The 15,796-nt window shown below is 45.5% G+C and overlaps 1 protein-coding gene across 2 annotated transcripts in view; it reads right to left on the bottom strand.

The window, feature by feature from the left end:
- Positions 1 to 15,796, bottom strand: part of LOC144500844 (transcription factor COE3-like) — a 174,934-nt gene that overhangs the window by 58,841 nt on the left and 100,297 nt on the right. For both annotated transcript variants that reach the window (XM_078224323.1, XM_078224330.1), the window contains exon 5: positions 5,962 to 6,050. In XM_078224323.1, the coding sequence (XP_078080449.1) occupies positions 5,962 to 6,050 (89 nt within the window). The remainder of the gene's footprint in view (positions 1 to 5,961; positions 6,051 to 15,796) is intronic.

Below are 15,796 nucleotides of genomic sequence, written 5' to 3'. Positions count from 1 at the left end.
ATTGGTGTTTTCTTCACAGTAGATGCCTCAGTCTTGACCTTTCTTGGGGTCATTTCTTAGAGATGGGAATTGCAATTAGACTTACTTGCAATTTCCCCCAAGAAACCCACTCTTCAAACGACTGTAAAGTATGGGCGGCACGGTGGCACAGTGGTTAGCACTGCTGCCTCACAGCACCAGGGACCCAGGTTCAATCCCAACCTCGGGTGACTGTGTGGAGTTTGCACGTTCCCCCTGTGTCTGCGTGGGTTTGCTCTGGTGCTCCGGTTTCCTCCAAAGATGTGCAGGTTAGGTTGAGTGGCCATGCTAAATTGTGCTTAGTTTCAGGGGGACTAACTGTGTAAATATGTGGGGTTATAGGGGTAGGGTCTGGGTGGGATTGTTGTCAGTGCAGGCGCTGTAAGGCAACAGTGCTAACCACTGTGCCACTGTGCCGCCCATAACATCTCTCCTATAATGTGGATTTAGCTAGGGTAAATGCATGGGGTCACGGGAATAGGGCCTGGGTGTGATTGTGGTCAGTGCAGACTCGATGGGCCAAATGGCCTCCTTCTGCACTGTAGGGATTCTACGATTCTATTTCTAGTCACGATCATTCCAATATTTCTACCTTCTCTCTATCAAGTGTTACCAGATGTGGTCCTTGAGCATGGTCCAGCTTTCAATAGCCATTCGTGGGCTGTGGGCATCACCAGCTAGGCCAGCATTTATTGCCCATCCCTAATTGCCCTTGAGAAGGTGGTGAGCTGCCTTCTTGAACCGCTGCAGTCCATGTGGTGTGGGTACATCCACGGTGCTGTCAGGGAGGGAATTCCGGGATTCTCCAGAACACTGGAGAATCAGGTGGATCTTTACGAAATCCAGTTGCTTTATTGTCATAACCATGAAACCATCATCAAAAACCCATCTGGTTCACTAATGTCCTTTAGGGAAGGAGATCTGCCATCCTTATCTGGTCTGGCCTACATGTGACTCCAGAACCTCAGCAATGTGATTAAGTCTTAAATGCCTCTGAAATGGCCTAGCAATGGCCTAGAGTTAAGAAAGCCCACGAACGCCTCTATTTTCTCAGGAGGCTAAGGAAATTCAGCATATCTGCTACGACTCTCACCAATCTTTACAGATGCACTGTAGAAAACATCCTTTCCAGATGCATCACAGCTTGGTATGGCTCCTGCTCTGACCAAGACCGCAAGAAACTACAAAGGATTTTGAACAAAGCCCAGTCCATCATGCAAACCAGCCTCTTATCCATTGACTCTGTCTACACTTCCCCCTGCCTTGGGAAAGCAGCCAGCATAATCAAGGACCCCACGCATCCTGGACATTCTCTCTTCCACCTTCTTCCGTCGGGAAAAAGATATAAAAATCTGAGGTCACGTACCAACCGACTCAAGAACAGCTTCTTCCCTGCTGCCATCAGACTTTTGAATGGACCTACCTCGCACTAAGTTGATCTTTCGCTACACCCTAGCTATGACTGGAACACTACATTCTGCGCTCCCTCCTTTCCTCCCCTATGACTTTTGAACGGACCCACATTATATTAAGTCGATCTTTCTCTACACCCTAGCTGTGGCTGTAACACTATATTCTGCATCCTCTCCTTTCCTTGTCCCTTATGTACTCTATGAACAGTATGCTTTGTCTCTATAGCAAGCAGGAAACAATACTTCTTACTGTATCGCATTACATGTGACAATATTAAATCTATCAAATCAAATCAAAATCAAATCAAATCAATCCACTTAGTTCTAGGCAATTAGAGTTGGGCAATAAATGCTGGCCCAGCCAGCGAGACCCACATCCCATGAATGAATTTTTTAAAAACACCGTTACTAGCTTTTTATTCAATTAATTAATCGAATTTAAATTCTGCTGTGGGATTTGAATTCACGGCTCAGGGTTATTAATCCAGGACTCGTCCACTAACATCACCACGAAGCTCACATAATAATTGTAGTAACTGGAATCGCCAAACTGCCACGTTCCTTGACATCTGCTCACACGGACGAGAGTATCAAGTTTCCAGGCCTGCATAACGCCCGTAAGCCTGTATACACAGGGTGCGTACACACCTTCCAGCACTATCTATAGCTCGCCAGTCCTGACAGACCATCATGTGTAGGCTAACACTACCTCCATTCCTCCTCATATTATATTAAGAACCCTTACTATATTAATATAATAATTACCTCCTGAGGGATAAGGGAATCCAGAGATAAAACAATTAAGAAGAAAATTGTAAAAATTCATGTGACCCCCTTTAGGACTTCAATATTAAGCAGAACACCAAGAGATTATTAAAAAAAAAACATGGTACAACAGATAATTAAACAATCCTCAATCTTTTATAGCAATAATATGATCTATTATTTAATAACATATATAATATGCTGAGAGCCTGGGCGGTACAATAGATAAGTGCCCCATATTTTAATCTCTGGTGCCTAATTCTGAATCCATCTGAGACTAATGTGATGGAGGGAAGGAAGCAAAGGAAATAAGGATGAAAGGAAGGAAAGAAAGACTGCATTTTTTTTGGTGCCATTTATCACCTCGTCCTACCGAAAGTGCTTTCAGAGTGTTGTCACTGTTGAACAAAAAGCAGGAGAAGGCCATTCAGCCCCTCAAGCCTGCTCCCCCATTGAATAAGATCATGGCTGATCTGATATCTGCATCCCACCTACCTCTGATAACTGATCGCCCCCTTGCTTATCAATAATCTATCCACCTCTGCTGCACAAATATTTAAAGACTCTGCTTCCACCGCCTTTTGAGAAATAGAGTTTCAAGGCAATGGCCTAGTGGTATTATCACGGTGGCACAGTGGTTAGCACTGCTGCCTCACAGCGCCAGGGACCCTGGTTCAATTCCCAGCTTGGATCACGATCTGTCTGGAGTCTGCACATTCTCCCCGTGTCTGCGTGGGTTTCCTCCGGGTGCTCTGGTTTCCTCCCACAGCCCAAAGATGTGCGGGTTAGGTGGATTGGCCACGTTAAATTGCCCCTTAGTGCCAAGGGGACTATCTAGGGTAAATGCATTGGGTTATGGGGATAGGGCCTGGGTGGGATTGTGGTCAGTGCAGACTCAATGGGTCAAACGGCCTCCTTCTGCATTATAGGATTCTATGATTCTATGATTCTATTAATCCAGAAACTCAGCGAATGTTCTGGGGACCCGAGTTCGAATCCTGCCACAGCAGATGGCGGAATTTCAATTCAATAAAAAATGTCTACTGATGACCGTGAAACCATTGTCAATTGTCGGAAAAGCCCATCTGATTCACTAATGTTCTTTAGGGAAGGAAATCTGCCATCCTTTCCTGGTCTGGCTACATGTGATTCCAGAGCCACAGCAACGTGGTGACTCTCAAATGCTCTCTGAACAATGGGATGAGCAATAAATTCTGGCCAAGCCAGCGACGCCCATGTTCCACAAATGAACAAAGAACAAAGAAAATTACAGCACAGGAACAGGCCCTTCGGCCCTCCAAGCCTGCATCGAACATGCTGCCCGATTGAACTAAATCCCCCTACCCTTCTGGGGACCATATCCCTCTATTCCCATCCTATTCATGTATTTGTCAAGACGCACCTTAAAAGTCACTATTGTATCCGCTTCCACTACCTCCCCCGGCAGTGAGTTCCAGACACCCACCACCCTCTGTGTAAAAAAACTTGAATGAACGAAGAAAAACCTGCCCATTCCAGGTATTAGTCTGGTAAATCTCTGAACAGTTTCCAATGCATTTACATCTTTCCTGACATAAGGTGACAAATACTGTGCACAGTACTCCACATGCCGCTGGAATCCTCTGGTTTTGCACGGCCCGCTACCGCTGCTAGCGCGAATGGAGAAGTTGGTACTCAGCCAAATATCTATTCACAACAGCGGGACTGGATAAGCCCGGCCACGTGCGAGGTCGGAGAATTCCAGCCCTGGTCTCACCAATTCCCTGTACAACTGAAGCATAACCTCCCTACTTTTGTAATCAGTTCCCCTCACAATAAATGATAACATTCTACTAGTTTTCCAAATTACTTGTTGTACCTGCATAATAGCCTTTTGTGATTCACGCACGTTCTGCATTGCAGAGCTCTGCAATCTCTCACCTTTGGATATGATTCTTTTTTATTCTTCCTGTCATAGTGGACAATTTCACATTTTCCCACATTATTCTCCATTTGCTACATCTCTCCCAACTCAATTAACCTATCTGTATGTTTTTGTAGCCTTCTTAGGTCCTACTTTCCTCCCGATCTTTTTGTCATCAGAATATTCGGCAACCATCCTTTCAATTCCTGCATCTAAATCATTTATATAAATTGCAAACAGCTGAGTTCCCAGCATTGATCCCAGTGACATAGCTCCCGTCACATCTTGCAAACCTGAAAAAGACCCATTTATGCCTACTCTCTGCTTCTGGTTAGCCAGAATATTCTATCCATGCCAATACATTACTCCCTGCACCGTGAGCTTTTATCTTCTGCAATAACCTTTGGTGTGACACTTTATCAAATGTCTTCTGGAAACCTGAGTACAGTACATCCACCAGTTCCCCTTTATCCACAGCACATGTTACTTCCTCAAAGAACTCTAATAAGTTGGTTAAACATGAGTTCCCTTTCACGAAACCATGTTGACTCTGCTTGATTACCTTGAACTTATCCAAGTGGCCTGCTATAATATCATCTTTGAAAATAGCATCTAACATTTTCCCTATGACAGATGTTAAGCTAATTGGCCTGTAGTTTCCCACTTTCTGTTTTCCTCCCTTTTTGAATAATGAAGTTACATTTTCTATCTTCCAACCTAATGGGACCTTCCCCAAATCTAGGGATTTTTGGAAAATTAAAACCAATGCATCAACTATCTCATTGGCCAGACATTTGGATGAAGTCCGACAGGACCCGGGTTCTTGTCAGCTGCAGCTCCAACAATTTGCTCAGTGCCACTTCTCTGGTGACTGTAATTTTCCTGAGTTCCTCCCTCCCTTCCATTCCCTGATTTATAGCTGCCTCTGGGATGTTGCTTATATCCTCTCTAGTGAAGACTGAACATAGAACATAGAACAGTACAGCACAGAACAGGCCCTTCGGCCCACGATGTTGTGCCGAGCTTTATCTGAAACCAAGATCAAGCTATCCCACTCCCTATCATCCTGGTGTGCTCCATGTGCCTATCCAATAACTGCTTAAATGTTCCTAAAGTGTCTGACTCCACCATCACTGCAGGCAGTCCATTCCATACCCCAACCACTCTCTGCGTAAAGCAAATGATGCAAAATAGTTGAGGACAAAATGTTGTCTGATTTCAAGAAGAAATTCGATATAGCTCTTGGGGCTAAAGGGATCAAGAGATATGGGGGGAAGGGGGATCAGGATATTGAATTCGATGATCAGCCATGATCAAAATGAACGGCGGAGCAGGCTCGAAGGGCCGAATGGCCGACTCCTGCTTCTAGTTTCTATGTTTCGATGTAAAATGCCTGTTGAATTCACAGAATCCCTACAGTGCAGAATGAGGCCTTTCGGCCCATTGAGTCTGCACTGACCACAATCACAATGTACCCTTCACCCCAATGTACCATCATACACTCCAATATACTCCTTCACCCCAATGTACCCCTTCACCCCAATATATCCCTTCACCCCAATGTACCATCATACACCTCAATGTATCCTTCACCCCAATGTCCCCTTCACCCCAATGTGCCCCTTCACCCCAATATACCCCTTCACACCAACGTACCCCTTCACCCCAATGTATCCTTCACCCCAGTGTACCATCACTCATTCTAATGTATGAACAAACCCCAAAAGATTGCTGTAGTCACAGTGATGTCTTAATGACTGATGGCCTTTCTACCATCCCATTACCATTATAATGCCCTGTTAACCTTAATACTTGCCATGTCTTTCTTTGGCGAATGGAAAATCATGTATTTAAAAATCTAACCTTGGGTAATCGCTCAGGGTCGCCGGGGTGCCGTGGGATCACCTTCTGTAGCCGCTGAAATCCATAGTCAATGGTGGGTTCATTCAATGCTGTAGGATTAAAGGGGGAACAAGAAGAAATCAGTCAGTGACATGTCGACAGGACAGTGCACAGTAAGCCTCAGCCACAGCTAACCTGCTGCTGACATTGGTTGAGAGTAAGAGACTAGACTGCAACCCCAATCCAGGGTGCTGAGGCCAATTGCAGAGGTCTTATCGCTGCCCCCAAATGATGTCAGTGATGAACACATTGTAAATGAGACATTACTAGTTTGCATTGAGCAGTTCCACCTTGGAGATTGCAATATCCAATAAAGCCATCAGGGGAGGAACATTCAAAGACTGGACAAAGTTCAATTTCTGATCCTAAGAAGTTGGGGAGAGAGCCACCAGACCTGGACTGCTAATTATCAGTTTGGTTTAGTTGGTGGAACTCTCCTCTCTGAGTCAGAGGTTCTCACAGAATCATAACGTCACACAGTCCAGAAGAAGGCTGCTCCACCCATCCTATGTGTGCTGGCCCTTTTGAATGAGACGGCCAGTTAGACCCATTCCCCATCACCCTGATAATTCATGCGCTTCAAGTACTTATCCAATTTCCTTTACATCAAAGGAGCTTCATAAATGAAAGCTGCTGAGATGGGGCGGAGAAGAGGTCTGCAGGAACTAAAAAGGGGGCAGCGTTTATAGACCTGAGGTGCAGCACTGAGTGGAGTTGCATTGGCAAAATTAGAGAAGTAAGAAAGGCTGATCTGGATGGAAAGGACAAGACCTTATTTTGTATTCAGTCATGAGGATGGGCGTCACTGGCTACCCATCCCTAGTTGCTCTTGAGAAGGTGGTGGTGAGCTGCCTTCTTGAATTGCTGCAGTCCACATGCTGTGTGGGTTGACCCACAATGCAGTGAGGGTGGGAATTCCAGGATTTTGACCCAGTGACTGCAAAGGAACGGCGATATATTTCCAAGTCAGGATGGTGAGTGGCTTGGAGGGGGACTTGCAGGTGGTGGTGCTCCCATGTATCTGCTGCCCTTGTCCTTCTAGATGGAAGTGGTCGTGGGTTTGGAAGGTGCTGTCTAAGGATCTTTGGTGAATTGCTGCAGTGCATCTTGTAGATAGTACACACCGCTGCTACTGAGCGTCGGTGGGGGAGGGAGTGGATGTTTGTGGATGTGGTGCCAATCAAGCGGGCTACTTTATCCTGGAAGGTGTGTAGCTTCTTGAGTGCTGTTGGAGCTGCACCCATCCGGGCAAGTGGGGAGTATTCCATCACACTCCTGACAGGTGCCTTGCAGATGGTGGACAGGCTCTGGGGAGTCAGGAGGTGAGTTACACGCCGCAGTATTCCTAGCCTCTGACCTGCTCTTGTAGCCACTGTGTTTATGTGGTGAGTCCAGTTGAGTTTCTGGTCAATAGTAACCCCAAGGATGTTGACAGTGGGGGATTCAGTGATGGTAACGCTGAAGGAACAATTGCCCATCAAAGCAGCCATGTTCCTGTATTCCAGACAGAATATGCTCAAGGTGGAGTAATGGGGATGAGAAGCATATCAGCCATAATTGAACAGCGGAGCAGACTGAGAGGGGGTTATCCAGTGATTTATAGGATCCCTACAGTGCAGAACAGGCTATTCAGCCCATCAAGTCTGCATCGACTCTTTGACAGAATATCTTACCTAGACCTTCTGCCCCACCCATATCCCCAGCTTGGGTCACTGTCTGTGCGGAGTCTACACATTCTCCCCATTTCTTCTTGGGTTTCCTCTGGGTACTCCAGTTTCCTCCCACAGTCTGGCTGGGTACATTGGCCATGCTAAATTCTCCCTCAGTTACCCGAACAGGTGTCGGAGTGTGGCGACTAGAAGATTTTCACAGTAACTTCACTGCAGTGTTAATGTAAGCCTAGTTGTGACACTAATAAATAAACTAAAAGTACGCTTACGAAACAATATTTACTGGATGGCAATAAAGGCATTACTTTCAGACGCCAAATTGAGTGTAATTCTTTTCTTCATACAAGTTTAGTTAGATGGTTAGAACTGGATTTATGTCCATCAACACTCCCATCTGGACTTGTTCTGTATTTTTGTTGTTGGCTGTCTTTGTGCTGCTCCTCTCTATTCCTGCCAGTAACAATCTGAGGTCTCATGCTTAATAGATTTTCATTTAGTCTGTTGTCCAAGATTGAGATCTTACCAGCTGTGATGACACCATTATTATCTATTGCCAGTTGGTGGGTGCCAGCTGATGTGGCTTCCAGCTGTGGTTCAATGGGCAGCATTATTGTCTCTGAGTCACAAGGTTCACGCCTAAGATTTAAGTATAAAAATCTGCACTGACTCTCCCTGAGGGGAGAATGTGTATTGAGGGGAGCACTGCGCTGTGTTTGGGGTGAGCGATGCCTGTTCAGGTGGATGTATAAGATGCCATGGCAATAATTTGAAGAGGAGTAGGAGGGTTATCCCTGGGTGCCCTGGCCAATATTTATACCACAATCACCATCACAAAAATAAACAGACTAACTGGCCATTATCACATTGCTGCTTGTGGGAGTTTGCTCTGCATTGACTGCTGTGTTTCCTGATTGACTACACTTCCAAAAGTACTTCATTAGCTGTAAGCACTTTGATATATCTGGAGGTGTGAAAAGAGCCTCATAAATTAAAGTTCATTCACTCTCTCTTTCTCTCTCGCTCAGTAAGACCATAAGATTTTTATTAATTCATTCATGTGCCATGGGCATCGCTGGCTGGGCCAGCATTTATTGCCCATCCCTAGTTGCCCAAGGGCAGTTGAGAGTCAACAACATTGCTGTGGCTCTGGAGTCACATGTAGGCCAGACCAGGTAAAGGCGGCAGATTTCCTTCCCTTAAGGACAGTAGTGAACCACATGAGTTTTTCCAATAAGCGACAATGTTTTCAGGGTCATCAGTAGATTCTTAATTCCAGATATTTTCTATTGAATTTAAATTACACCATCTGCCATGGTGGGATTCGTACATAGAACATAGAACAGTACAGCACAGAACAGGCCCTTCGGCCCACGATGTTGTGCCGAGCTTTATCTGAAACCAAGATCAAGCTATCCCACTCCCTATCATCCTGGTGTGCTCCATGTGCCTGTCCAATAACCGCTTAAATGTTCCTAAAGTGTCTGACTCCACTATCACTGCAGGCAGTCCATTCCACACCCTAACCACTCTCTGAGTAAAGAACCTACCTCTTAACTCAGTCCTATATAGCCAGACCCTCATTCTGAGATATTTCATTGAGGTCTCAACCTCCCTCTCAGACGAACGTTAAAGATCCCAGTGTATTGTTTTCCCTGGAAAGATGGAGGCTGAGGGGAGACCTGATAGAGGTTTACAAAATTATCAGAGGCATTGACAGAGTGGATAGTCAGAGGCTTGTTCTCAGGATGGAAATGTCAATTACAAGGGGGCACAGATTCAAGGTGAGCGGGAGAAAGTTTAGGGGAGATGTGTGGGGGAAGTTTTTCACACAGAGAGTGGTGGGTGCTTGGAATGCGCTGCCAGGGAAGGTGGTGGAAGCAGGCACATTAGCAAGATTTAAGAGGTGGTATCTGTGGGTACATGAATAGAGAGGGAATAGAGGGATACAGACCGAGTAAGGGCAGATGGTTTTTTCAGTTTAGTTAGGGCATCATGATCGGCACGGGCATGGAGGGCCGAAGGGCCTGTTCCTGTGCTGTACTTTTCTTTGTTCTTATTATTTTCAAAGAATAAGAGGGGGCTTCTCCGTCAAACAACAACATGGACATTATGGGCGGGATTTTGTGGCTGCGTTCGCTCCAAAACCAGAAAATCCCACCCGAGGTCAATGGACCTCTGCATGGTTCCCTCCCCCTCACTACAATTCCCGTGGCGGGTAGGATGGAAAAATTTCCCTCGATGTCTTTGGTGCTTGTGTTTCCAGGCCTGTGTGCGAGAATTGGCTGCTACATTTTCCACAACATTGAACGTAGTTCAAAAATATTTCATTGCCTGTAAAACGCTCTGTGATGTCCTGATACTCTGTCAGGGAGTCGGCGCAGACTTGATGGGCCAAATGGCCTCTTCTGCACTGGAGGGATTCTATGATCCTATGAGAACAATACGTCACCGCCTCCCCATTCAACCTTAATTCCACCTTTCTGTACTGTCCCCCTATCTCTTGAGTGCTTTTGTATAAAACACTTACAACCCTGTCTTGAATATACTCGAACACTGAGAGCCCACAGACCTTTGGAGGGTGGGGAGGGGGGAGACAAAATTTCAAAGATTCATAACCACTTCCCTGCCCCGAGTGAAAACATTTCTTATCTTAGTCCTAATTATGAGGTTATGAAAAACCCTACATAAATGCAAGTCCTTCCTTCTCACACCATGTTCTGTGCTCAACCTCAAACGGCTGGAGGAATGAAGGGCCACAGAACGCAAAAAGGTGGCACAGCAACATTATGGGATGGAAATGAATGTCTTATTATGTACAAATTGACAAACAGACTCGGGCAAAATTCCTCTGATTGCTATTTTAATTAAGTCATTAACCCGTTAGATTGACACTGAATTAATGTCTTTGGTAATGGTGATTAGAAAGATTTTCCAAACTCATTAAGAGTGGTACGCCAAGTAATTTCAAACCCTTAAAGTATTGGATAGGACTCGACGAAGAAGCATGCTTCAGCAGAAAGGAACAAAGGGGGATTATTGCTGGAAGAGCAACACATTTCCGAAGCTTTTTATTCAGCACTCATCAGGACAAATGCGAGGATTTCAAACAAGTCGGGGGACCTGGGTTCGAATCCCACCACGGCAAGTAGTGAAATTTAAATTCAATAGAAAAAAATATCTGGAATTAAGAATCTACTAATGACCATGAAACCATTGTCGATTATCAGAAAAATCTATCTGGCTCATTAATGTCCTTTAGGGAAGGAAACCTGCCGTCCTTACTTCAGCAGCCAGCATAATCAAGGGCCCCATGCACACCGGACATATTCTTTTCCACCTCCTTCCGTTGGGAAAAAGATACAAAAGTCTGAGATATCATGCACCAACCGACTCAAGAACAGCTTCTTCCCTGCTGCCATCAGACTTTTGAATAGACCTATCACATATTAAGTTGATCTTTCTCTACACAGCAGCTATGACTGTAACACTACATTCTGCACTCTCTCCTTTCCTTCTTCCCTATGTACCCTATGAACAGTATGCTTTGTCTCTATAGCGCGCAAGAAACAATATTTTTCACTATCTCTCAATACATGCAACAATAATAGATCAACAAATCTGGCCTACATGTGGCTCCAGAGCCACAGCAATGTTGCTGACTCTCAACTCCCTCCGGCAACTAGAGATTGGCAACAACTGCCAGCGATGCCCACGTCCCATGAATGAATAATAAAAAAGTGAAGAGAGTTACCTTAACTGAGTGCGGAATAGATTTGATGGGCTGAATGGCCTACTCTTGTTCCTATGTTAACATGTGTGCTGACCCGTTGATCTCAAAGCTCTGTTAACAGATCAGAGATGAGCCCTGGTCCGGGTGCAGTGACGACAATAAGTGTGAGGCAGCAGGCCACACGGTGCCCACGGCAACTCAGACCTCCAGTAGGCCGGTCTCCTTTCCGGACTAAAGAATATACAACATCTCCTGACTAAATGCCATCCATTTCCCTCTCCGTGGCTGTTCGGTGGAAACAATTTCCATCTTTATGTAATGCAAATTCAAAACGTGTGTAAGAAAAAAACGCTCCCATAATCAGGCCATTAATCACAAAAAGGCTGTCAGATTTGACTTTGGGGACAATTTGTCAAGCAAGTTGCTCACTCCAGTTTGTCAAGTACAAATCTTGTATTCGCTAAAATGATTGACACTCCAAATATAAGCAAGTCGAATACCTTGTTTGCACTAATATGCATAACTCACCGTTTCATGAATAACAATCAGAGGTTCTCCCCCACCCCTCCCCGTGCGCACACACCTTTACAAAGATTGGAACTCAGTCAGCAAACTGCAGATAGACTTTATTACTCAAATTACAATATTTGCTTTCCACTGAAACACCCTTTGCGGTGGATTTACTTCCAAGAGCTCTGTGATAAATCAAATTGATTTAAGGCAGATTGTTTGCACAGAGCAAAAGGGGTGTTAAAGCTCAGGATTGTTACTTGGGCTGTTCTATTGCAACACGCTTGATTACATCCAAATGGCTGATTTATTTATCCCTCACCTATTTAAATATTTACGCTGATTCTTTTCTCTCCTCTCTCTCTCTCTCTCTTTGCTTTACACTCTCTGTGTGTTTCCCGGACCATATTTCAACGTCGTTCATCTCCCTCTGTTTATCTCGGGCTCGTTCCATCTTTCGGCATCCTTTATCTGCCTCTGACTTCTTCAACAACAACTTCCTGGCGTCGCCAATATAGTTGAACAGCATGCCGGGCGCGACGCAGGAATGGAATGCTTTTCGTACGCGGTGCTTCTGAGGACGCTGGGTCTGTACTCGATGGAGTTTAGAAGGATGAGGGGGAATGTTGTCATAGAGTCATCGAGGTTTACAGCATGGAAACAAGCCCTTCAGCCCAACTTGTCCATGCCGCCCAGCTTTTACCATTAAGCTAGTCCCAATTGCCTATGTTTGGCCCATATCCCTCTCTACCCATCTTACCCATGTAACTATCTAAATGCTTTTTAAAAGACAAAATTGTACCCGCTTGTATTATTGCCTCTGGTAGCTCGTTCCAGACACTCACCACCCTCTGTATGAAAATATTGGCCCTCTGAACCCTTTTGTATCTCTTCCCTCTGACCTTAAACCTATGCCCTCTAGTTTTAGACTCCCCTATCTTTGGGAAAAGATATTGACTATCTTTGATCTCTTCGAAACTTACAGAATACCGAAAGGCCTGGATAGAGTGGACATGGAGAAGATGTTTCCATGAGAAGGAGAGACTAGGATCCGCGGGCACAGCCTCAGAATAAAGGGATGACCCCTTTAGAACCGAGATGAGAAGGAGTTTCTTCAGCCAGAGCGTGGTGACTCTGTGGAATTCATTGCCACGGAAGGCTGTGGAGGCCAAGTCATTGAGTGCATTTAAGATAGAGATAGATAGGTTCTTGATTAATAAGGTGATCAAGGGTTATGAGGAAAAAGCAGGAGAATGGGATTGAGAAACTTATCAGCCATGATTGAATGGTGGAACAGACTTGACGGGCTAAATGGCCTAATTCTGCTCTATCTTATGGTCTTATGGTTATCAGGCAGAATTTGACACTGAGACACTTAAGGGGATGTTAGGGCAGCTGGCAAAAGCTTAGACATAGATGTACAGTTGAAGGAGTGTCCAAAAGGAGGGAAGGGAGTAGGGTTGTCAACCATTAAGGATTGGCCTGGGAGTCTCCAGGATTTGAAGATCAATCTTCAGGATACTGCTGTGTGCAACGCTGGAGAAACATCATCGGGACATTAACAACAATTGTTATATTCTTTGAACATTTCTCTTTACCAGATATAAAAATAGTGAACAGAAAATGCTGGAAAATCTCAACAGGTCTGGCAGTATCTATGGAGAGGGAATCGAGTCAACGTGAAGGGTCATCCAGACTTGAAATGTTGGCTCCATTCTCTCTCGGCGAAGAGGTAGAATGCATTAAGATGGGAATTCCAGAGCTGAAGGAGTAGATGGGTGGCACAGTGGTTAGCACTGCTGCCTCACAGTGCCAGGGACCCGGGTTCAATTCCGGCCTCAGGTGACTGTGTGGAGTTTGCACGTTCTCCACGTGTCTGCATGGGTTTCCTCCGGGTGCTCCAGTTTCATAAGAAAATCAGGAGTAGGCCATCTGGCCCCTCGAACCTGCTCCGCCATTCAATAAGATCATGGCTGATCTTTCTGTGGACTCAGCTACAATTACCCGCCCGCTCACCATAAACCCTTAATTCCTTTACTGTTCAAAAATTCATCTTTGCCTCAAAAACATTCAACAAGGTTGCCTTAACTGCTTCACTGGGCAGGGAATTCCACACTCCAAAGATGTGCAGGTGAGGTTGATTGTCCATGCTAAATTGGCCCTTAGTGTCAGGGGGACTAGGGGGGTATGTACATGGGGCTGCGGGGATAGGGGCTGGGTGGGATTGGTGCAGGTTCGATGGGCTGAATGGCCTCTCTCTGCACTCTAGGGATTCTATGATTAAAAAAAGATGGCTGAAAGTGCTGCTACCAATGGTCGCTCAAAAGAAATCGGGGATGCACATGGGGCTAAGATTGAATGAACGCAGATTTTGGGAAGACGAAGTTACGAAGTTAGGGAGGGGGAAGGTAGGATTCGGATACGAGTGTGAGAAATTTACAATGGAGACACTGATCCGTTGTGTAAGTCAGTTAGTTCAAGGGTAATAGATGAATGGAATGCAGTGCAAGTCAGGAGACTGGCAAAGAGTTTGGATGAGTTCAAATTTATGGAGCTTGGAAGATGGGAGTTCAGTCAGGAGGGCAGGTGTGGAGGTAAGCATGATATAGTTGAGAATTTTAGCAGCTGACACAATGTGATGGAGCCAGACAATACTTTCAAGGTGGCAGTAGGTGTTCCTGGTGAAGGGGTCATAGGTCATAGCTCAGGAAAGGCCCTTCAACTCATCAAGCCTGCACCATCAATAACTACCGGTAAAGGCGCGCTAATCCTATTTTCCTGCACTCGTTCCATATCCTTGAACGTTATGATATTTCAAGTGCTATTTCATTGAATCATAGAATCATAGAAACCCAACAGTGCAGAAAGAGGCCATTTGGCCCATCGAGCCTGCACTGACAACAATCAATCCACCCAGACCCTCTCCCCATAACCCCACGTATTCACCCTGCTAATCCCCTTGACACTAAGGGGCAATTTTAGCACGGCCAATCAACATACCCTGCACATCTTTGGACTGTGGGAGGAAACTGGAGCACCCGGAGGAAACCCACGCAGACACGGAGAGAATGTGCAAACTCCACACAGACAATGACCCAAGGCCGGAATCGAACCCGGGTCCCTGGCGCTATGAGGCAGCAGTGCTAACCACTGTGCCGCCCAATTCAAATATTTTTTACAAGTTGTAAGGTTTCCAGCCTCCACTACCTTTCCAGGCAGTGCATTCCAGATTCCCACCACTCTCTGAGCGAAAATGTTTTTTCTCAAATGCCCTCTGAATCTCCTGCCCCCCTTATCCTAAAACTATGTCCCCTCGTGATTGACCCCTCCACCAACTAATGGGATTGGAAATTAAGTGTCCTTCTTTCTCCGTCTGCTCTGTCTTTGCTACACCGTTCTGTCCTCCCAGCCTGTATACTCTTTCACTCTGATCCATCTGGTCAGAACGAGTAGAGCAGCGACTAAATGAGAGGCCCAACTCCTACCGATCAACAGGCCATCTGTTAGCCTGCGTGGCACCCCAGTGGAATTTTACCTCCATCCTAGGTGAGGTCCCAACTGCTCGGTGAGCCTCTTGGGCAGCCAGGGTAATCCGCTGAGGTGTGTCATATAAAACTTCCCAGAATTGAGGCCAAGAGGAGTACACATGCTCCTGACTGGCCCCACAAGGAATGTCCAGCTATCATATCAAGGAATAGTAGGAGGAGGAACAATCAAAGGAGCAAAGGAGGCCATTCAGCCCCTCGACCCTGTTCTGCGAATCAGATCATAGCCAAACTCCCATCTTAATTCCAGCTACCCACCTCGATTCGGTAACCGTTCACACCTTTGCATAACAAAAATCTATTAATCTCAGTTTTGAAGTTTTCGACTGACCCTCAACCTT

The sequence above is a fragment of the Mustelus asterias genome, chromosome 1 (genome assembly GCF_964213995.1).
Source record: "Mustelus asterias chromosome 1, sMusAst1.hap1.1, whole genome shotgun sequence".
NCBI classification, from domain to species: Eukaryota; Metazoa; Chordata; class Chondrichthyes; order Carcharhiniformes; family Triakidae; genus Mustelus; species Mustelus asterias.
Note: the sequence above shows the minus strand (reverse complement) of the source record. Positions and strands in the feature narration are given on the sequence as shown.